General features: G+C 59.4%; 2 protein-coding genes across 5 annotated transcripts; both read left to right on the top strand.

Annotated features, from left to right (window-relative positions):
• CRYBB1 (crystallin beta B1) lies at positions 1 to 3,926 on the top strand. Its single transcript, XM_057413350.1, has 6 exons — positions 1 to 317; positions 881 to 1,040; positions 1,621 to 1,739; positions 3,110 to 3,242; positions 3,334 to 3,476; positions 3,607 to 3,926. The coding sequence occupies exons 1-6, from the start codon at positions 196 to 198 to the stop codon at positions 3,785 to 3,787; spliced, it is 858 nt and encodes a 285-aa protein (XP_057269333.1). The 5' UTR covers positions 1 to 195; the 3' UTR covers positions 3,788 to 3,926.
• Positions 3,927 to 4,201: 275 nt separating this feature from the next.
• TPST2 (tyrosylprotein sulfotransferase 2) lies at positions 4,202 to 20,087 on the top strand. 4 transcript variants are annotated; one of them, XM_057413322.1, is made up of 7 exons: positions 4,202 to 4,286; positions 12,524 to 12,591; positions 15,566 to 16,472; positions 17,157 to 17,355; positions 18,261 to 18,311; positions 18,997 to 19,045; positions 19,902 to 20,087. In XM_057413322.1, exons 3-6 carry the CDS (start codon positions 15,637 to 15,639, stop codon positions 19,024 to 19,026), a joined length of 1,116 nt encoding a protein of 371 aa, XP_057269305.1. In that variant the 5' UTR covers positions 4,202 to 4,286; positions 12,524 to 12,591; positions 15,566 to 15,636; the 3' UTR covers positions 19,027 to 19,045; positions 19,902 to 20,087. The 4 variants fall into 4 exon arrangements, with proteins under 4 accessions (XP_057269305.1, XP_057269280.1, XP_057269295.1 ...); XM_057413297.1 differs by lacking the exon at positions 19,902 to 20,087 and having other exon boundaries at positions 18,997 to 19,263; XM_057413312.1 differs by lacking the exon at positions 19,902 to 20,087 and having other exon boundaries at positions 4,215 to 4,262; positions 18,997 to 19,263.
• Positions 20,088 to 20,386: the final 299 nt, after the last annotated feature.

Here is a 20,386-nt window from a genome sequence, read left to right as displayed (position 1 = left end):
GGCTGCTCCGGGGCTATATATGCCCTGTCGGGGCGGCCACACGTGAGGCACAAAGTGGCAGGGTCAGGTCTTCTGTTGTGCCACGGGCACAAAGGAAAGTGCTGGGTTCAGCGACTGGGCACGGGGCCGGGGAGAGGCTTCCAGCTCGCCCAGCGCTTTGCAGGATGTGATGACTGGGCGGGCGCGCAGACACTGATGAGCTGGCAGTTCCTTTGTGCGCCCGCCCGGGGTCTGCCCTTGCCAGGCTATAAAGTGGGGGCCTCGCTGCGCCCCAAAACACAGCCCGCTCACTCCAACAAGAACCAGCAGCTGCCCAGGTAAGAGGACACAGTCACCGGGCTGCAGCCGGACCCGAGGCGGGGAGAGGGAAAGGCAGGGGCTCAGCCGTGGTCATCACTCTTGGGAGCATCCCGAGCTCAGCATCCCACTGCCCTTCCCTATCCCAGCGCCACTGCTGACCCCCGCCTGCTACTGGGTGACTACTGGGGGGCTCAGCAACCCTGTCCCACCTTCCTACCCCCCGTGTCCCTGTCAGGGTCCCTGACACCTCCTGTTTAGGATGGTACCAGCGCCCAGCCTGGCCATTGAGGGCAGAGACCAGCTGGTCCTGGGCATCCCTGCAGCGGTGGGACCATGCTCAGGGCATGAGGAGAGTGTGGACACCCAGCACCTCCCAACATCCTCCGGACGAAGGCAGGGCCACTGCCTGGGCCTGCAGAAGAGCCCCCCAGCAGCTCCTGTCCTTGCCCCAGTTCCCACCCCATTGCTGAGCCCCCCATCCCAATGTGACAGACCCGAGGGCAGGGTGGTGGGTGCCCACATCCCTGCCTCCCCTCTAACCTGCTGCTGGCACCTCTGCCTGGTGCCCTCCCTGTCGCAGACTTGAGCCCAACACCGCGATGTCTGAGACCACAAAACCCGCTGCTCCCGGCCAGGCTGCGGAGGAGAAGGAGAAGGTGGCTCCTGTGCCAGCTCCATCCCTCGACCCTGCTCCCATCGCTAACAGCAAGGGTGAGGAGCCCTCCACAGAACCCTTCAGGGTAAGCCCTGCTGCTCCCCACGCGCGGGGACACGGCTGGGGGTGAGGGGTGGTGGCAGCATCTTTGGGGTGCTTGGGCAGAAGGAGATCTCTGGTGTCCCGGCAGGAAGGATCCTGCTCCGAGAGCAGGAGGGGAGCAGCTTGCGGGGCTGCTGCAGGAGGGATGCTCTGGGTAGCTCTTGGCTGGGATGGCTCATTGAGGACCACAGGCTTTGGAAATGCTCCCCCCAGGTCTAACATTAGGGGTGCCTCTGGTCACCTCCCTCCATGCAGGGGCCCAGAGCTGCTCCAGATGCTGGGGAAGGAGGCTATGAGTGACAGGGCCAGCATCAAACCACCAGGGTGATGCCAGGGCAGCGTGTCACCAAGGTGCTGCAGCAGGGCTGGGGACGAGCAGTGCAAGAGCTCTGGTGACATTGCAAATGCCAGGCAGCAAAGGCCATGGGACAGATGCAGCTCCTGGAGAAGCAGCTCCTTCCCAGTGCGGCCGGGGCTGATGTGGGCAGGGTCCATGCAGGGACACGCAGCACTGCCCTGCCCTGCCCTGCCTGTCCCCATCCAACCCTTCCCCTCTGCCCCAGATCATCGTCTTCGAGCAGGAGAACTTCCAGGGCAGGCAGATGGAGTTCACCACCGAGTGCATGAACCTGGCGGACCGCGGCTTCGACCGGGTGCGCAGCGTCATCGTCACCTCTGGACCGTGAGTGACCCTGGCCATGGGGGGCACCGTGGCCATGGGGATGCCCTGGGGAGGTGGAGACATGGTCCTGGGGAGCAGCCCCATGCACAGCGTGATGTGTGGGGGCATTTCCTTCGGGTCTCCTTTGGGGGGTGCTAGGTGGCATGGGCAGGGGGAGGATGCCAAGGCCATTTGCAAAGCAAAGGGCACTGGAGTGAAAGGCAGAGGCCAAGGACAAGCGTCCCTTAGATCTGCTACCTCAAACTGACCATGAAATGTGACTGCAGATTTTAAAGAAGCCAGGGTGAAATGATGCGGGTGCCTTGGACCAGGCTGGTGGCCATGGCCAGGGAAGCACCGTGCCTGGGAAGGCAGCACAGCGGTGGCAGGGCAGCCAGTGCTGTGAGAAGGATGCACGGGACACAGCCTGCCCTCACACACTGGGCAGGGTGACCTGTGACCACCTTGAATGACACCAAGTAGCACCAGTAACAAGTTCTTTATTGAGAAGCCAAACCATCCAACTCTTCTTGAAAGAGAGGGGTTGGAGCAGCCCTGAAGGAGCTTGGGTGTGAGGGGCAGGCAGCAGCACTCGGTATGGAAAGGGTGGAACAGAGCACTTGTGTGTCACTGGGGTCCTCGGAGTGTCCTTGAGAATCAGTGGTGAGACTGCGCCCACAGATTTACTTAGGGAAAGAAAAGCAGACTCAACCAAGCTGAGCCTCAGAAGTCAGTGTGTGGTTGTGCTGCCTGTGGCACCCGAGCATGGCTCCTGCCATTAGGAAAATACGTGTTGGTGCCTGCAGAACAGGTACAACCCCGTCCAAGGGGGACGTGGGGCTGTTCTGGTGCCACGGCTTTCGGAGCCCTGTGTTCGTGACCTTCACAGCACAGCAGCACGTCGTGGCACTGCTGAAGAGGTGACATTGCAGAGGAACAAGCCCCTGGCGACCGCACACTGGGAACAGGATGAGTGCCAGAGTTGGCTGCGGCGCTGCAGCCAAGCACGCAAGCGTGCCAGGATTGCACAGCCTGGGCAGCCCTGGCCTGGGCTCCCTGGGGCAACAGGGAAAGCAAAGTGATAACGCAAGGACCAGTCTGTGGTGAGCAGCGTGCGGGGCTCACAGCAGCTTCCTGGGATGAGCAAGGCCAGCACCATGGGCATGCTGGTGGCTGCTGCAGGCCTTGCATGTGTGCACCAGTGAGAGCCTGACTGCTCAGTGCTGCCAGCTCTGCACCTGCCATAAAGGAGGAAGCAGGACGGTGGGACCAGTCCCAACACCCGCAGTCTCTCTGGGCGCTGGGAGCCCGGGTCTGGCACCCCACAGGCTGAGCAGGAGCAGAGCTGCTGGTGCACCTGACCCACGGTCTTGTCCTCCCCATGTCCCCAGATGGGTGGCCTACGAGCAGGCCAACATGCGCGGGGAGATGTTCATCCTGGAGAAGGGAGAATACCCTCGCTGGGACACCTGGTCCAGCAGCTACCGGAGCGACTGCTTCATGTCCATGCGCCCCATCAAAATGGTGAGTGGGCTGGGAGCAGAAGCACCCAGGGGGTCTGGCCAGGACCCGCACCACACTGCACGACCCAGCGCCTGCTTCTTGCCTTCCGCAGGAGGCCGAGGACCACAAAATCTCCCTGTACGAGTCTGCTGACTTCAAGGGCAACAAGATGGAGATCCAGGAGGACGACGTGCCCAGCCTCTGGGCTTACGGCTTCTGCGACCGTGTGGGCAGCGTGCAGGTGCCCAGTGGAACGTAAGTGGGCTCCGGCCAGCACCGCCGCCCCCCCGTGCTCCTGTCTCTGATCCCGAGCAGCCTTTGGTGGCGGAGCCATCAGCGGGGTGGCAGCAGGGGCTCAGGGCTGCCCCGTGTGCTCTCCCTGCAGCTGGGTCGGGTACCAGTACCCCGGCTATCGGGGCTACCAGTACCTGTTTGAGACCGGAGACTTCCGACACTGGAACGAGTGGTCGGCCTTCCAGCCGCAGATCCAGTCCATCCGCCGCATCCGGGACATGCAGTGGGACCAGAAGGGCACCTTTGTCACCCCCGATGTGCCCTCCGACTGAGCGGGCCCCGGGAGCCGCGGGCACGGCCGGGCTCCGGCGCGGCACCTTCCTTCCCTGCCCATGGCGCATTCCCGGGATGTACCTGACCTTGTGAGGCAATTAAAAACCCCAGAAGACTCGAGCTGCCGCGGTCGGTGACACACGGGGGGGGGGGCCCTGCTCCCGGTGGGACCGGGCTGCCAGGCGGGGAGCACGCACGAGAAGGGCGGGATCGCGGGGGTGGTGCCGGTGCGCACCGGGGCTGCCGGCGGTTACCGCTCACCCACCCGCGGTGACTGCGCTCCATTGGAGCCCGGCTCCGCGCGCACCGGCTCCTCCTTCCCGCGCTCCCGCCCCGTTACCGGCCGCGGCTCCGCGCCCCGGCGCGCGCTCCCGGTGGCCGGCGGCGGGGCGCATGCGCGGGGATCCCGGCCCGCCGTGCGCGTGACGTCGCCGCGTCTCGCGCCGCTCCGGGCCGGCGGCGGCCCCGGTCCCGGTCTCGGTCCCGGTCCCGGTCCCGGTGAGTGGAGCGGGGGGGGGGGGGGGGGGGGGGCACGGGCACGGCTGGGAACGGCTCGGGCAGCTCCGCCGCTGGCTCCCGCCGCGCGCAGGTGACAGGGGCGGCCGGGAGCGGCGCTCGGCAGCGGGCGGTGCGGGCGCCGGGAGCCCGGAGCTCGGTGGGTGCGCGGCCCGGGGGGGGGGGGGGTGGCAGCGGCGAGCGGGGCGCGGTGCTGAGCGGTCGGTGCGGGGTGCCCGGTGCGGGGCTCGTGCCGCGCCGCACGGGGGGGGGGTGTGGGGCCGCGCAGGGCGCTTGGTGCCATCGTGCGGCACCGTGCAGGGTGCCCGGTGCGGGGTGCGTGCTGTGCAGCGCGCGGGGCAGTGCAGGGTGCTCAGTGCGGTGCAGGATGCGTGCGGAGCATGGGGAGTGTAGCTCAGCGTGCACAGCATGCAGGGCAGGGTGCTCAGTGCGGTGCAGGATGCGTGCGGAGCATGGGGAGTGTAGCTCAGCGTGCACAGCATGCAGGGCAGGGTGCTCAGTGCGGTGCAGGATGCATGCAGTGCAGTGCACAGCATGGGGAGTGTAGCTCAGCGTGCACAGCATGCAGGGCAGGGTGCTCAGTGCGGTGCAGGATGCGTGCAGTGCAGTGCAGAGCATGGGGAGTGTAGCTCAGCGTGCACAGCATGCAGTGCAGGGTGCTCAGTGCGGTGCAGGATGCGTGCAGTGCAGTGCACAGCATGGGGAGTGTAGCTCAGCGTGCACAGCATGCAGTGCAGGGTGCTCAGTGCGGTGCAGGATGCGTGCAGTGCAGTGCAGAGCATGGGAAGTGTAGCTCAGCGTGCACAGCATGCAGGGCAGTGTGCTCAGTGCTGGGTGCTCCACGTACCTGCTTTTCCCCCTCACTCCTGCCTTCTGGTGTGCTCCCCTCACCGTCTGTGTCCCCTGCGCCCCTTTGGGAGCCCAGCCTCAGCCCCAGCACCCGTGTATTGCCCTATGGGACAGAGATGCGGGAGCGGGCTCAGGCACATTGCCCATTGGGAGGCACCCACGGGCTGGGACTGTCTGTGCGTCCCTCCAGGCCTCCTGGGCAAGTGAGCACTGGGTGAGCGACTGCTCCTGTGGGTCTCATTCAGCATCAGCCTCAACTTGTAGCCCGGCAGGTTTGTGCAGCAGCTTCTGCTGGGGTCTGCAGCCTGTGTCCCTCGGCAGGGTTCCTGTGTGGCCGTGTCAGTGCCTCAGCCCACCCAAAGCGCTGATGCTGTCCCTGCCGTGCCCTGGTGCTGCGTGGTGGGGATATGAGATCCATGCTGTGCCTGCAGCACGCTCAAGGACTCATGGCCAGCATCACCATCCCTGCCGCTGCCGGCAGCACAGGCTGGGCTGCAGCCTTCCACGGGAAGGACATGGTTTGCATCGCGTGAGGCTTTGTTCCGTCCCTCGCTGTGTTTGTTTGCATGTGTGGACTCTGTCCAGAACACACCTCACAGCTTGAAACCCCCTCATGCATCTTCCCCTCCGCACAGCTGGGCCATGCTCACGCTCAGGAGCCAAGCGAGGGCGAGTGGAGGGATTGAAGTGATTTGTGCTAACAGGGTTCCAAATTTGATGTTGCTTTTCTGGGAACACTGCAGCGTGCACGTGGGGAGCCTGGTGAGAGCCAGCGCAGGTTCGGATGTGTCCTCGGTGTGGGTTTGTGGTGCTGCCCGGCTGCAGCCTGTGCATGTGGCACCCGGCAGGAGCAGATGGGCTGTGCTGCCTGCAGGGTGCTGTTGGTGCGGGGGGCACTGAGCCTCCTGTGCTCTGTGGGTCGGTTCTGTGCCTGTGCGGGTGTTTGGGCAGCACTGTTCCATAGGGAAGCAGTGGCTGGCTGCTCCGGAACACAGGCCATCACTGCTGTGCCCAGCCATGAGAGCCAGGTCCATCCCTCAACATCTGATGGTGTGTCAGCTGAGCTGGGGCAGCCTCCACCGTGCTGCATCCAGCCTGAGGCCCTTGGCTCAGGGTGAGCAGCACCGTGTCCTGCAGCGGTGGCTGAGCCGTGCAGGTCCTTCCCACCTCACCTGGAGCCGGTGCTGCAGCCACATTAGGGGCACTGCTGCAGGGGGATATGGGTGGAATCGCACCCTCCGCACTGGTGTGATGTCCCAGGCTGGGGTGCAGAGGCAGGAGCTGCCATGGGGTCTCTCCAGGATGGGGTTCGCCAGGATGGTGCCACTGCCTCCTCTGCCTGTAGGTTTTACAAATGGTATTGGCAATTTCTGTGCTATTTTAAGAAGATCCTTCCAAAAGCAGTTTGTGTTGCAGATGGGCCGAGCTGAGCCTCGGAGGGATGTGCGGGATGGCTGGAACGCCGTGAAACGCAGCGACTCTTGAGGATGTTTTGGAGGGAGAAAACAACCACTTGGCCGTTGGTCTTATTTGTGCCGCACAGAAGCATCTCCTGGTGAATCTGTGAAGCGTAAGGAAGCCTCAGCAGAGCATGTTCCACTTTGGATTTCACAGCCCTCTGAGTGCAGCAGCAAGTGTGAGGCTGTGTTGTCATCTGCCTGCTTTGTTTTGTACCATTTTGAAGCCTTTAGTCGGTGCAGTTCTCCCAAATCCTTGTCTGCCTCCATGCTATCTAACAGTGAATGAAGCTTCTTTTTCCTCTCTTCCATCCCCATCCTTCTGCACTGGTCCCACCGTGCGGGTGCAGGCAGGAGCATGGCTGCAGCACTGCCCACAGGTGCCATGCAGCATGCAGGAGATCCCCGCGGGGTCTGCAGACGAGAGCCAGCACCCGCAGCAGAGCTTGCTCAATGCGCGGTGCTCGGAAGTGAAGCAAGTGGCTGGTTCCATCGTGCATTCCCTGCTGAGCGAGCCCAAACCCAGACGGGGAATCCACACCCGAGGTGCTGCTCCGTGGAGGAATGACCACAGGGTTTCTGGCTCCGGGGCTGCTGCAGTGGGGCAGGGGGAAGCAGCTGGCGTTTTCCAGTGCTCTCGTTCCTGCTCTGTGCTGGGTCCTGTGGCAGAGCAAGGGCTGCATGCAGAGGCAGCCCTCGGTGGCCCAGCGCTTGCAGATGTAAGCGGCAGCAGAGCTCGCAGCTGGGCTCTGCAGACAGGAACTGAGCCGTGAAGCACTCGGATGTGCTGGGCAGGGTAATCTGTGTTTCAGAGCAGCGCGTCTCGGAAGGACCCGGTTCCTGTTCTGCCATCCGTGGCTTCACCAGGGCTTGCGTGTCCTCTCTGGGGCTGCGCCCGCACGTGGGCTTTGCACCGTATCGAGCAGGCAGCCACGTATCCACTGTTGTTGAAGTCGGTGCTGGGCAGCGCGCTGTGCCCTCCCCAAAATGACTGGCTTTGGGAAAACACCAAGTGCCTGCTCTTGTGGCAGCTGATGTGCTGAGCCGTGGTGGAGATCCTGAGGCTGGCCCATGCTCAGGACCATGTACTCGCCAACCAGGAGCCATGGGAGCAGGGATAGGGCTGAGCAGAGCAGGGATGCAGGCAATGGAGCTGCACGAGGGTATCACATCACCCTCTCCTCAGGCAGTGCCTGCAGCGCCGAGGATGGCTGGTGCTGCTGCATGGGGAAATAAAATACTTTGATTTTGTTTCTTAAGCAAATTTGAGGTTTTGGGGTTTCTCTTGCAGAAACAATTTTTTATTTGCAAATCCCGGTTTTGTGCGTGCAAGAATGGAGCTTGTTGAGGCTCAGGGTTTGGCGTGTGGATTGGGAAAATATTGCTTTTGAAGATACTTGTTTTTTTCTAGCAGTTCCTCTTCTCTTTCTCCCTGTTGCTTGTCGGGCTCTGACCACCCACATTCACACGGGGAACCTTTGTTTGGTTTTGAGAGGGAAGAGTTGTCTGCACTGAGCGTGGTGAATGAACCCGGAGGCTGCAGGCGCCTTCATCCCCAGAGGCAGCGATGCAGAGTAATTAACAAGAGCTGAAGCTGTGAGCTGGAGCTGTGGGTTGATGAAAAGGCTGAGGTGACCCTGAAGCACTGAGCTCCTGTCCCCTGTGGGACAGCGGAGACTGCGCCGATCCCCTCCATTATTGGGGTCACAGACACCCCCCAAGCTGTGGTACCCATCCCTTGGGGTACAGAGCAGTGTGGGGGGATTCTCCGTTCCCTGCCTGTATCCCCTCACACTGCTGCACCTCCCAACCCTGTCCTCGATCCAGGGGGGTACATGGTGAGCCCCTTCCCTCCTGGCTTTACCAGAGCTTTGCAGCATGCGGTGGGTACAGTGGGTGCCTCCATCACTGTCTCCTGCCAGCAGCTTTCACTTCAGGCATTTCATAATTAATAAGCCAGTTTGAGACAAAAGCAGTTGCCCTACAGAGAGGTTGGCATTGGGAATGCTGTGGTTTCCATCGCCGGACGATAAAATGCCATTGCTGTGCTTGGAATGAGAGGGGGGTGGAGAAGATGCTGTAAATTGGTGGGATTTTTATTGTTTCAGGAATACTGTAGCATTAAGCAGATAATAAAATGTTTTTCTAATCATAACAGCCCCGAGGCGATAAACAGACAGGAGATTTGTGCTGTGAAATGTCTGTTGATGTGATTTAGAGCCGTTAAAGCGGGCTGGCGCGCTGTGTGTGCCCCTGGCCAGCTCTCCCGGGGTGCTGTGCCGGGGTGCTGCAATGGGAACGCGCTGTGTGGCTCAGGGATTCCACCTCAGCCTTGCCCGAAAGCTGGTGTTGGAAGCTGCAGTCCTCAGGGCATCAGATTCTGCTGGTTGGTTTTGTAGGTACTCAGCAGAAAGAATAAATTCCATATATCTCTCCATTGTGCTTTGGGAGAAAAATGGTCTTTAGTGGAAGACCGTCACCAGTGGCCTCTGGGCTGTGGGAGTCCCAGAGTCCCAGCCTGGTTTGTGTTGGAAGTGACCTTAAAGCTCCTCCAGCTCCACCCCCTGCCACGGGCAGGGACCCCTTCCACTGGAGCAGCTTGCTCCAAGCCCCTGTGTCCAACCTGGCCTTGAGCACTGCCAGGGATGGGGCAGCCACAGCTCCTCTGGGCAGTGTGTTCCAGGGTCTCACCATCCTTGGAAGCACCGGGATTTGTGGCCTGCAGTTCGGCTTTATCAAAGCTGGAGCACCTTTCTCTTCAGAAGTAGAAGCTGTTCTGCTCCTGATGTTGCTGTTCTCACCCCTTGGTGGGCTGAGAGCAGCTTCTTCCTTCCGGGCGCTGTAGGTGCCATCCAGCAGCCAATCTCACACACACAGGAGTGGGTTCTTCTCACAGCCTGGGGCTGTCGCTCCCTTGCAGCCTAGGTTTGCACAGAGCTCCTGAGCGCTGCAGCATTGCTTGGGGTGGCAGCAAACCGTGGGGAGGGTCGGACCCTGCTCCCTGCTGGGATCCATCCTTATGCTGGGGATGAACAAGGAGCTGTGGGTTGTGCACCAGGGCTGGTGTCGCAGAGATGGGTGTTTGTGCTGTGCTCGCTGCTTCCCAGGATGCTCATCCGTTTCCTGGTGAGTGTTTTAACACGTGTTGGTCTGCTTTTGCTCCAGCTGCTCTGAAACTGGGATGGAGAAACACCCCGAGCGGCTGTGTACCAGCAGCTATTCCCTTCCTGCTCCTCGGGCCCTGCCAGCTCTTCCCGGTTTTCCTCCCTGAGGGCTCATTTGACCCCTCTCCAGTTTGCTCCTGCCTCCTCGGGACATGAGCAGCTCTGTCCTGCTTAGAGGCATTGGGGCTTTGAAAGGCACATCAGAAGATGCTGCCGGGAGAGGCCAGGAGAAGAGCAGCTGCTGCCCTCGGAGGTGACAGCGCCTCTGGGCACCCTCAGGCGAGCTGTGTTCATTGTGTGGATGAGCTGGAGACCATCACTTGAGTCGTTGGATTTTGCTGATTTGCAGAGATGTGAGCCTAGATCTGTTGGGTTATTTCTTGCTGACCACAGCTTCTGCTGCTGTCCCACCACAGAGACATCTGCAGTTCCTCATGCTTTTATGAAGCACCGATGATTTGAGCTCAAGTTTTCCAGGCCACTCCTACGTCTTCTGGGGAAGTTGCAGTTAATAGCAGTCATTTCTGGGAAGGGTTTAATGAAAAAGGCTTTTTATTTGATCATCTGGAGCTTCGTGTGGAAACCAGTTTTGTTGGTTGGTTGTGACACTTCGCTGCTCGAACACAACAGACTCGAGATGTTGCTTCATCCCTGCAGATGGTCCCCGGCTCCGCTGACATGGGGCTGCTCCCAGCACAGCCACAGGTGAAGGAGGAGCTGGAGGCAGCAGTGGGTTTGTGCTGGCTGCTGGTGGCTACGGAGCTACAGGCGATGGCACGCTGCAGGTGATGGTGTACTGCAGTCGATGGCACACTTCACGCTGCAGGTGATGGCGTACTGCAGTCAATAGCACACTGCACACTGCAGTCGATGGCACACTGCACACTGCAGGCAATGGCATGCTGCACACTGCAGGTGATGGCGTACTGCAGTCAATGGCACACTGCAGGTGATGGCACACTGCACGCTGCAGGTGATGGCATACTGCACACTGCAGTCAATGGCACGCTGCAGGTGATGGCACACTGCAAGTGATGGCATACTGCAGTCAATGGCATACTGCACTCTGCAGGCAGTGGCATACTGCACACTGCTGGTGATGGCACACTGCAGTTGATGGCGCACTGCACACTGCAGGTGATGGTGCACTGCAGATGATGGCGCACTGCACACTGCAGGTGATGGTGCACTGCAGTCAATAGCACACTGCACACTGCAGGTGATGGTGCACTGCACACTGCAGGTGATGGCGCACTGCACACTGCAGTTGATGGCGCGCTGCACACTGCAGTTGATGGTGCACTGCAGTCAATAGCACACTGCACACTGCAGTTGATGGTGCACTGCACACTGCAGTCAATAGCACACTGCACACTGCAGTTGATGGCGCACTGCACACTGCAGTTGATTGCACACTGCAGTTGATGGCGCACTGCACAGCCAGGCAGGAAGTCTGCAAGCGTGTGTTTGTGTCTGTGCACGGGCGAGGGCTGGAGCTGTTTCCGGAGCAGCGTGTCCGGGGCTGGGCTGTGAAACCGCCCCAGCTCCCTGCACCAGATCACTGCGGTGCTGGTGAAGCGTAACCGGGGATGCAGCTGCTGCTCTGCAGACCTGCAGCCTTGTCCGGGACTGGAGTCCCATGGCGGATGGAGGCCAGGATGGTGTCGAGCAGGAAGCCTTGCAGGGAAGGAGGGCGATGCGTGCGCTGGGGATAAGCTCTGGTGAAGTCCGTGCTGGGTGGAGTTTCCCTCTGGTTTCCAGTTAGTGCTGAAGTGGCCTTGTGGTGTTCAATGGCAGGCGGGCAGGGGGGGAGGAGACGTGGGTGTCTGGAATAACAATTAGTGTCCGTGCTTGAAATGTTCTCCAAAACAACCTCCAAGGCCGGGACGCTGTCGTGCATGCAGGGGGAGCTGACTGTGGGAAGGGCCCAGCCGCAGCAGCCCCATGGCAAGCCTGTGGTCCCACGCACGCACTGGGAGCAGGGTGCCAGCCCTCCTGCTTCATCCCAGCATGGGTGCAGTCCCTGTGGGTGCGGACATCGTGTCCTTGTGGGAAAGCTGGCATCCAGTCCAGTGTTCCCTGCTGGAGGGGTCTGCGTGCTCTGGGGGTCCTCAGCGGGTGGTGAGGCTGGAGAGAGCTCTGCTCCTTGGGCTGGAGCCAGGGAGGTCCTGGCAGCTCTGAGTGCTGAGGTTGGCATCCCTGTGACCCGCCCTTCCTGGAGGGTCCTCTGGGCCCCATGTCCTCGTGCTGTCACTGCTCTGGCACTCTCTTCATAGTCTGACTTTTGCCCAGTTCCAGCACTCGGACCGAAGCTGCAGCAGGCGAGGCTGGAGCGGCTTCCTCTGGGACCGGCTCTTGCGCCGGTCACTTGTATATGATGGAAACGTGCCATGTCCGGACTGTTGTCCCCCGGGCTTTGAACATCCCAGATGCTCCTGCTGTCCTGAGGCTGCTCCCTTCCAGGAGGCTTCACTTCCTAAAGGAGCAGCCACTTTCCCACTTCCCTCCATGTCATCTTTTGCCTTAACCCTGTGAATGCTGCCGTGGTGAAGCAGTGCCAGTGCCAAGCTGAAGGCATGCCCGTGCCGTGTCTAGGTCCCGGCGCTGACCGTGAGCTGGGATCACCCTTCCCCTGTGCTCAGAGCGGGGCTGTGGGCAGGAGGGGAAGGTGCTGGGCAGGAGAACATCACCCACCAGCACACACAGATGTGTGTGATAAATCAACATTGTGCCTTTTCTTCCCCATTAGGTATTTTCGTGGCCACCGGTGTTTCAGCATGAAGCTTGGCTAGAGCAAAATGGACTTACTGGGGAGAGGTAAGTGTGTTTGGAGGGTCCATCCCAGAGCTGGTTTCCCTGTGATGCTGGTTGCAGGAATATTTCTGCCACCCCACCACTGCTGCCCTGGTAATACTGCATCACCTTTGCAAGCTGACAAGACAGGGTTGAAGCTGTGTTTGTACTCGTGTCCCATCCGCATGTGAAACGAGGAAGACTTTGTGCCTGTCAGACCTCTTATGTGCTCGTTTGTCACTTCCCCACTGGCTCCATCTTCCCCATGCTCCCTGCTCCCATACCCGCCTTTCCCTGCTGCACTCAGTTGGCTGCTGTGCTGTGATTTCTGCTCCCCATCACCAGCTGCACTGGTTTTCCTGCCATGATGAAGCCCCAACAGCTCTCTAATTCCTGTGGGAGCGGAGGGCTCTCAGATGCAGCTGGGGCTTCTGAAGGACCACAGTGTCATCTGATCAGACAGCTGTGCCACTTCATTGTGCCGTGCTGTTTTCCACCAGAATATCTGCTGTGGAGGCAATTGGTCATCCCTCTCCTCACAGAGTAATGGGACCCATAAACTCTGGGGAATTCTTAGTGGGGAATTGCACAAAAGGGTTGGAAATAATTGGGATTGTTGGTGGTTGCTCTGCAGACCGTGCTGAGCACTGTCGTGGACACACACACGTGGATGCTTGTTCAGCCTGCTCAGGTAGACCTGAGTGATCCCACTGGGGGGGTTTGCTTTTCTTCAGCCATCCCAGTGCCCACGGCTGCTGTGCTGGAGGCAGAGCAGGGCTGTTGTGCAGCAGGAGCAGTGTGTGCTGCAGCAATGGGGAGAGGCTGGAGCACGGCAGGAGGGTGAAGGTCTGCTCCCCAACGTCAGCAGCATCCTCTCTGCCTTCCTGCTGTCCCACAGTAGAGCCAGAGCTTCCCATCCATGCTGTGGGCATGGCCCGTCCATGGGGGGAGCTGTGGCTCCCCGGTGGGCAGGATGATCCCCAGGGACACGCTGCTTTGTGCTGGTAGGCGCAGAGCTGGTACCACCGGCTCCCATCCAGCCTCCTGCCTCGCACAGCAAAATGAGTGGGTCCCTTTGTTCCCTCCCGTGGCTGCTGGGAGCATCTTGGTGGGAAAGGCTCCCTGGAAGCGTGCAGAGAACAGAGCACTTCTGTGCTCCCAGCCTCCCTTTTGAACTGCAGAGCTTCCCTGCGAGGCAGCCTGGCTTGGGCTCCTTGACTGTAACTGTTCCAGTTGGCCTTACATCCCGACTGCCCCCGCTACATGGACTGGAATGAGTCTTGGGCATTGGAATGGGTCTTGCAGCATTTGCAGTTGTTTTTAGGGTGAAGGTTTCAGTAAACTTCCATGACTGAAACAGATGAAGACAGTGGGGAGGAGCAGAGCAGTGCTTGTCTTTTGAATGGATCTGACTCTGTGCTTGGTGCTGCCAGAGCTGTTTGTTGTTCCCTCTGATTTACATCTAAACAAATCACAGAACCCCAGCCTGGTTTGGGCTGGAAGGGACCTTAAACTCATCCAGCTCCAACCCCTGTCACGGGCAGGGACACCTTCCACTAGAGCAGCTTGCTCCAAGCCCCATCCAACCTGACCAGCATGGACCAGATGGACCAGCCCTTGACATTTTGTCTTTTATGTTATATATGGGCATGTGCTTGGGAGTGTTTAACCTCAGTATGTTACCCAAGCCCTCGGCATCCTGTTTAACAGGATGTTCACAGTGCTGCTAAAGAGCCACAGAAATCACTTTGGTGATGCTGTTCCTTTGCTGCTGGGATGGGAAAGCATGTACCTGGGTGGGCAGAGGCCCATTACCTGAGTCATGGTGATGGATGGTGTGAGCAGACGTGGGTAGCACAGAGCAGGTGATGGTGGGGAGCTGGCGTTTTCCCCCTCTGGGTAGATGGAGCAGGATGTCAGGGCTGGAAGGGGATGGAGCGAGTCCTGGGGCACCTGCATGGTTCTGGGCTGCCTGTGCTGGCAGGTAGGGCCGGGGCCGGGGGGGTGCTGGCTCTCCTGCCTGCTCCCTGCCCCAGAGGGCCGTCACCCCATCGCTGCTAAATGTGCTCTTTCATGGAGGGAGTTGAGAGGAGGAGAAGCCGCTTTTGAAGCAGTTTTTGGCCTGTCAGCAAAAGAAAGGGCACGGACGCCCCGTTCCTGGGCTCCGCTCAGAGCCCGCCCCGGCCACAGGGTCACAAAGAGCTTGAATCCATGGGGAGCCCAGGGCAGGATTGCAAAACCTGCGGCACAGGCGGAGCGGGGGCCGGTGCCAGCGCTGGCGGGGGGCCTGGGGCAGCGGCTTGAGGAGCCGCGGCTTCCTCGTGCGCAGCGCAGCGAGGCACAGAACAAAGGCTCCCGGTGCCACATGAGGTCTTGCAGGGCTCCGTGTAAGGTCAGTGTCCGGGGGAAGGGCTCAGCGCTGGCTCCGCGTTGTGCTCGCATGCTTGGGTTTCTCGCAGCGTGTCGTGCTAATGGGGGAGTGCTTCTCCTGACTCAGACACTTGAAACTTGCATGAGGTGCTCTTGGTTTGCTCTTATTTCGGCTTTCCGCTCCCCTGGGAGAGCACGCTGACACTGAAGAAAGCACAGGGAGGGGGGGGGATGCTGAGAGAGGTGAGAAGACGGTGCTGAGCTCGGCTTGGGAAGGCAGGAGAGCTGCAGGGAGGGTTGGGGCTTCATCTAGGATGGAACGGGCTCTCTGTAAAGAGTTTTCTTGTGAGGACTGCCTGGCTGCACGGCCCCTCCATGGCTTTGCTGCAGCAGCAGACCCGTGTTTCTGGGTACCCAGACTGTCCAGAAATAATCTCTTTGGGTGTGCTCCGAGACAGACTTTAATTACTCCTTCAGAAGGCACCTAGCCTGGAACTTGCTGATAAGTGGAAGAGGTGATGAAAGCCTGGGATGGTGTCAGCGTCCCGGAGGAGCCGGGCTGGATGCTGAGGTGCCGTAGGGGCTGGGCTCAGATCCTGCTCCTCTGACCACACTGTTTCTCTTGCAGATGCCTGCTGGGATGAGCACTCGCTAGCTGAGAGCTGAAGCGTGGTCACCAGCCTGTGCAAGCAGAAGAGGATGCGGGTCACCATGAGGAGGGTGCTGCTGGTGCTGGGCTCGGTGGTCGCCCTGATGGTGACTCTGCACCTCGGCCAGCAGGTCCTGGAGTGCCAGCAGGTCCTGAGCGAGCGGAGGCACAGGCTGATGAGACCGGAGAGTGAGGAGCTGGTCATGATGGACTCCAACCACGTCGAGTACCGGTACAGCAAGGAGATGCCGCTGATATTCATCGGTGGGGTCCCGCGCAGCGGCACGACGCTGATGAGGGCCATGCTGGACGCGCACCCCGAGGTGCGCTGCGGCGAGGAGACCCGCATCATCCCGCGCGTGCTGGCCATGCGGCAGGCGTGGTCCAAGTCGGGGCGGGAGAAGATGCGCCTGGACGAGGCGGGGGTGACGGACCAGGTCCTGGACGCTGCCATGCAGGCCTTCATCCTGGAGGTGATCGCCAAGCATGGCGAGCCGGCGCGGTATCTGTGCAACAAGGACCCCTTCACGCTGAAGTCCTCTGTGTACCTGTCCAGGCTGTTCCCCAATTCCAAATTCCTCCTGATGGTTCGAGACGGCCGCGCTTCCGTCCACTCCATGATCACACGGAAGGTGACCATCGCGGGCTTCGACCTCAACAGCTACCGGGACTGCCTGACCAAGTGGAACAAAGCCATCGAGGTGATGTACTCGCAGTGCCTGGAGATCGGGCGCTCCCGCTGCCTGCCTGTCTACTATGAGCAGCTGGTGCTGCACCCCGAGCAGTCCATGCACACCATCATGAAGTTCCTGGACATCTCCTGGAGCGACACGGTGCTGCACCACGAGGAGCTCATCGGGAAGCCTGGCGGGGTGTCGCTGTCCAAGTGGGTGTCTCGGCTCCTGCCTCCGCTTTTCAAGCAGCATTCTCTTACACAGAGCAGGTTAAGGCTAAAACTGAGGGCAAAGGGGCTTTGCTTGTGTTTGGGCATGGTTTCCAGGGGCTGAAGGGGCAGCACGTCCAGTTTTACTGCACAAGGTTTTGTGTTCCTGAGGAAAGGGGTTTAGTGCTAACAGTCTGTTGTACCCACCAGAGCAGCTTTCAGGAGCAGGTGACCATTTTATTAATCCAGCTTGGCAGCACAGAGTTTTTAGTCTCTAATTTGACAGGAACTGCTTGCTCTGAAACACGAGCTCTTTAATGCCTCTTTTCTCCACCCTTCCACAAATACCTTCTTAGAGCAATTAGTTTTGCTGCTTATGAAGAACTTTCAGGGGTGAGCAGCAGAGCTTGCCAGCTTTGGTGCTGGTATTGCAGGGTAAAAGCAATATCTGCTCTGCAGAGGCACACCCCAGCCCTCCCTCCTCGCTGGCTGGCTCAGGGTGCTTGTCTTCTGCTGCTTTCTACTCCTCTTTCACACCCCAAGCCCAGTGTGGGATGACCCCCCTGTACAGGGGACCCAGCCTGTGGGGCACTGGTGAACTCAGCCAAGGGCTGTTGTGTCTGATCCCAGCCTGTGTGTGAAATCCAACCTTAGCATCTTGTTTTATTGCTTTATTGTTTCCCCCAGGATAGAGAGATCAACAGACCAGGTCATCAAGCCGGTGAACATGGAGGCCTTATCCAAGTGGATCGGGCACATCCCAGGGGATGTGCTGCAGGACATGGCCCACATCGCACCCATGCTGGCCAGGCTCGGCTACGACCCCTACGCCAACCCCCCCAACTACGGCCACCCCGACCCCTTGGTTGTCAACAACACGCACAGAGTGAGTGTCGGGGGGCTGTGCACCCCAGGGCCCTCTGGAGCCAAAGGGGCTGCTGACCTGTCAGCAAAGAGCAGGGAAGAAGCGGCTTCAGTGGGATGATGTTGGAACCATTGGAGTCTGGCGCGGCTCCGGCTGCTGCTGCTCCCTGTGCTTTGGTGCTGGGGGTGGTTTCTTGTGTTGTGGCCGGTACTGACCTCTGTCCCTCCCTGCTCCAGCCCAGGCCGGGGAGTTGCCGGCTGGATGATGTTATCCGGGGTGCAGCTGCAGGCGCTGCGCCCGCTCCGGCGCAGGGGCAGCCACGGGCTGTGCTGTGGCCCGCAGCTCACCAGCCGCTGCCTGCTCCCGTGAGGAGGGCGAGCGGAGGCGCGTGGAGCATCTGGGCAAAAGCAGCCGTTTTTGTGGGAGCTGACTCATGGTCCTGGAGCAGAGCTGGAAGGAAGAAGCTGCAGAGCCACGGACAGCAGGAACGGAGCACAGGGGGTTCTAGTGCTTTGGGGTGGAGCAGGTTCCTCCCTGAGGCTGGGCTTTGCAGCCCCATGACAGTGCTTGTAATTTGGGTGAGCTCTTTGGGTCACTGACGTGGAGCTTTCCGTACTACTCAGGGTGAATTGGGAGAACCGGCACAATGGTAAAGACCAAAATACTCTCCCCCTGCAGGCTAACGGAGGAAACAGAGAATTGCTTGTGTCAGTTCCCTGCCCCCGCAGGATGCTGCTCCCTGTCTTTGCTCACAGTCGGGTCAAGGGAAACCTTCTGCTTTTGCCCCCTGCAGGACAAACACCCATCAGGGTATTTCAGCAGGTTCAGGCACACTGGGACATGGGACAGAGTTCATGAGGTGCACTTGCTGATGCTGGTAGAGCCACTGCCCCGGGAGGGTCACGCCAATGTTCTCTTTTCCATAGGTTCTAAAGGGGGATTATAAAACGCCAGCCAATCTGAAAGGTCATCCGCAGGTAAGAGCATCTCCTGGCCCTTGGAGGTTTGGTTAATCCTGGGGGCCTGGTCCCTTGCTCCCTCTTACAGGCATTTGTGGGCTTGCAGCAGCCGCAGGCACTGTTCCTGCTCTTCCCTCCGTCCATGGGGATGATGGGGCTGTCCTTGCTGCTCTCACCCTCCATGCTGTGGCTGTTGATGTCCTGTGTGTCCTGTGGTCCTCAGGCCCTGCTCATTCATCTCTGCCACCTCCTCCTGGGCTGCTTGTGTGTGTGGTTTGATGCTGTGGGTTTCTGTGTTCACCCGTCGGGATCTTGTGCTCCTCATTCTCTTTAAGACACTTTTCTACCTTGCTCTTTGTTCCACAACTCTTAATTGTTGCTGTGGGTCGTGCCTGCGTGGGGAAGGGTGGCTTGTCTGATTTACAGGTTATAGGTAGGTCTTCTTGTCCTGGGGTGATGGTGTTCGGGGGTCAAATGCACACTGTGGGGCTCCCTACTGAGAGAGCAGTGCTTGAAGACAGCTAAGAACCACTGTGTAGTGCAGAGCAGTCCAGCAGTGAAGGCAGAGGCTGCTGCTTCCCTGCCCTCGTGCTGCTTTCTGGGCCCTGAACGTTCCTTGTCTTGCTGCTGGGAGCACAGTGGGGATGGGTTAAGGTGCAGCCGGTGGCTAAAAGCTGACCCTCGTGTTTGCGGGCTGTTGCAGGTGACTCAGAACACATCATCCTCTCACTAAGGACATTAATGATTTCCAGGTAAGACCTTGTGCTTTAGTTTGGGATGGGGTGAACTCCTGCGGTCCTGCTTGTGCAGTTCCTGTCCTATGGATTAGCCAGGCTGCTCCAGGCACACGCGTTCCACCCGTGACCTCCTTCACACTGGCTTTAGCTCCTCAGAACAGTGCTGCTATGGGAGGTTCTTTGTCAGAAAGCCTTTTCCGAGCGCTGGAAACGGGATTACTTCAGCAAAGGCACAGTCAGCGCTCGGGAGGGTCATTCCTGGAGTCCCTGCGGGGAGCCTTGACACGGCATGTGGAAAGGCAGAGCTGAGCCGAGCCGCTCCCTGCTGCCTTCTGGGACGTGCCGTGAGCCTGGGGAAGGGGAGCTAAAAGCAGCCACATGTGCTGTCGGCTTGGAAACCAAAGCTGCCAGCCCGGGGTTGTGCTGCAGACGCAGCCATTGATGCGTTGGATGATTTTCCATCTCCCTTGCAGCAAACCGCTGTGCTGAAACGTGAGATCTCTCTTCTCTTTGTGGCAGTGCTCAAGGCCACGTTGGACACAGGGGCTTGGAGCAAGCTGCTCTAGTGGAAGGGGTCCCTGCCGGTGCACAATTGGAGCTGGATGAGCTTTAAGGTTGCTTCCAACTCAAACCATTCCACGGTTCTTATTACAAATGACCCCTTAAAAACTAGTTTCTATGTAAAAGGAATGTATTGTGCTAAAAAAGCAAGATCAGAAGCATTGAGTGAGAGTAGGAGCTGGGTACCCATCATCCAGGTGCTGGGACATGGTTTATTTCTTGTCATTTTCTGTATCATGGCTGCTTTAAAACCCTTCATTGGCACCCGTGAGTGGATCCTGCTCCTGAGGCTGTTCTTTCTCTCTTCCAGAATGCTGCAAATGGCCTTTTGTTGCCCAACAAAGAAGAGTTTGCGATGGCACCAGTGGAAATCGGATATCCAAGCATATTGCTTGCTAATACTATTGCCAAAATGACTGCTCTATGGGAACGTGTTTGCATTTATTTGCAAAGCCCGAGCGTTCCGCACGTCAGGCCCCGGGATGTGCGTCGGGAAGGGTCTGTTTGCCGTGCCCGGAGGACTCGTGTAGTCACACTTGGTGTCTGTACTGTGTTCTCTGCTCGTGGCTCTGTGATGGCACCGGGGCCCCCCGTGGAGCCGTTGGGTGCCCTCATGGAGCCTTTGTCGTGCGAGTGCCCCCCCAGCCCTTCACTGTCCCTTACAGAGGCTATTGCAGAGTTAATATATGAGCCCATCCCCGCCTCCTTGCCCCGTTGTCCACCATTAAAGTGTTGTTTAATAACGGTGTTGTAATAACGTTTCCCGAGCTCTGCGGCATCACACACACCTCCCAT

This window comes from Pezoporus wallicus, unplaced genomic scaffold (genome assembly GCF_028554395.1).
Source record: "Pezoporus wallicus isolate ANWC-B61680 ecotype Strahan unplaced genomic scaffold, APGP_CSIRO_Pwel_v1 contig_13850, whole genome shotgun sequence".
Classification (NCBI taxonomy): domain Eukaryota; kingdom Metazoa; phylum Chordata; class Aves; order Psittaciformes; family Psittacidae; genus Pezoporus; species Pezoporus wallicus.
The sequence above is the reverse complement of the archived record's forward strand: the minus strand, read 5'-3'. Positions and strand labels throughout refer to the sequence as shown.

Bases quoted from the DNA above. Each gene is read 5' to 3' on its own strand.
- CRYBB1 (XM_057413350.1), top strand. From the start codon at position 196: ATGAGCTGGCAGTTCCTTTGTGCGCCCGCCCGGGGTCTGCCCTTGCCA. The intron at 1,740-3,109 runs GTGAGTGACCCT...CCATGTCCCCAG, and splicing joins GTCATCGTCACCTCTGGACC to ATGGGTGGCCTACGAGCAGG. The intron at 3,477-3,606 runs GTAAGTGGGCTC...CTCTCCCTGCAG, and splicing joins GTGCAGGTGCCCAGTGGAAC to CTGGGTCGGGTACCAGTACC.
- TPST2 (XM_057413322.1), top strand. From the start codon at position 15,637: ATGCGGGTCACCATGAGGAGGGTGCTGCTGGTGCTGGGCTCGGTGGTC. The intron at 16,473-17,156 runs GTGGGTGTCTCG...TGTTTCCCCCAG, and splicing joins GGCGGGGTGTCGCTGTCCAA to GATAGAGAGATCAACAGACC. The intron at 18,312-18,996 runs GTAAGAGCATCT...GGGCTGTTGCAG, and splicing joins ATCTGAAAGGTCATCCGCAG to GTGACTCAGAACACATCATC.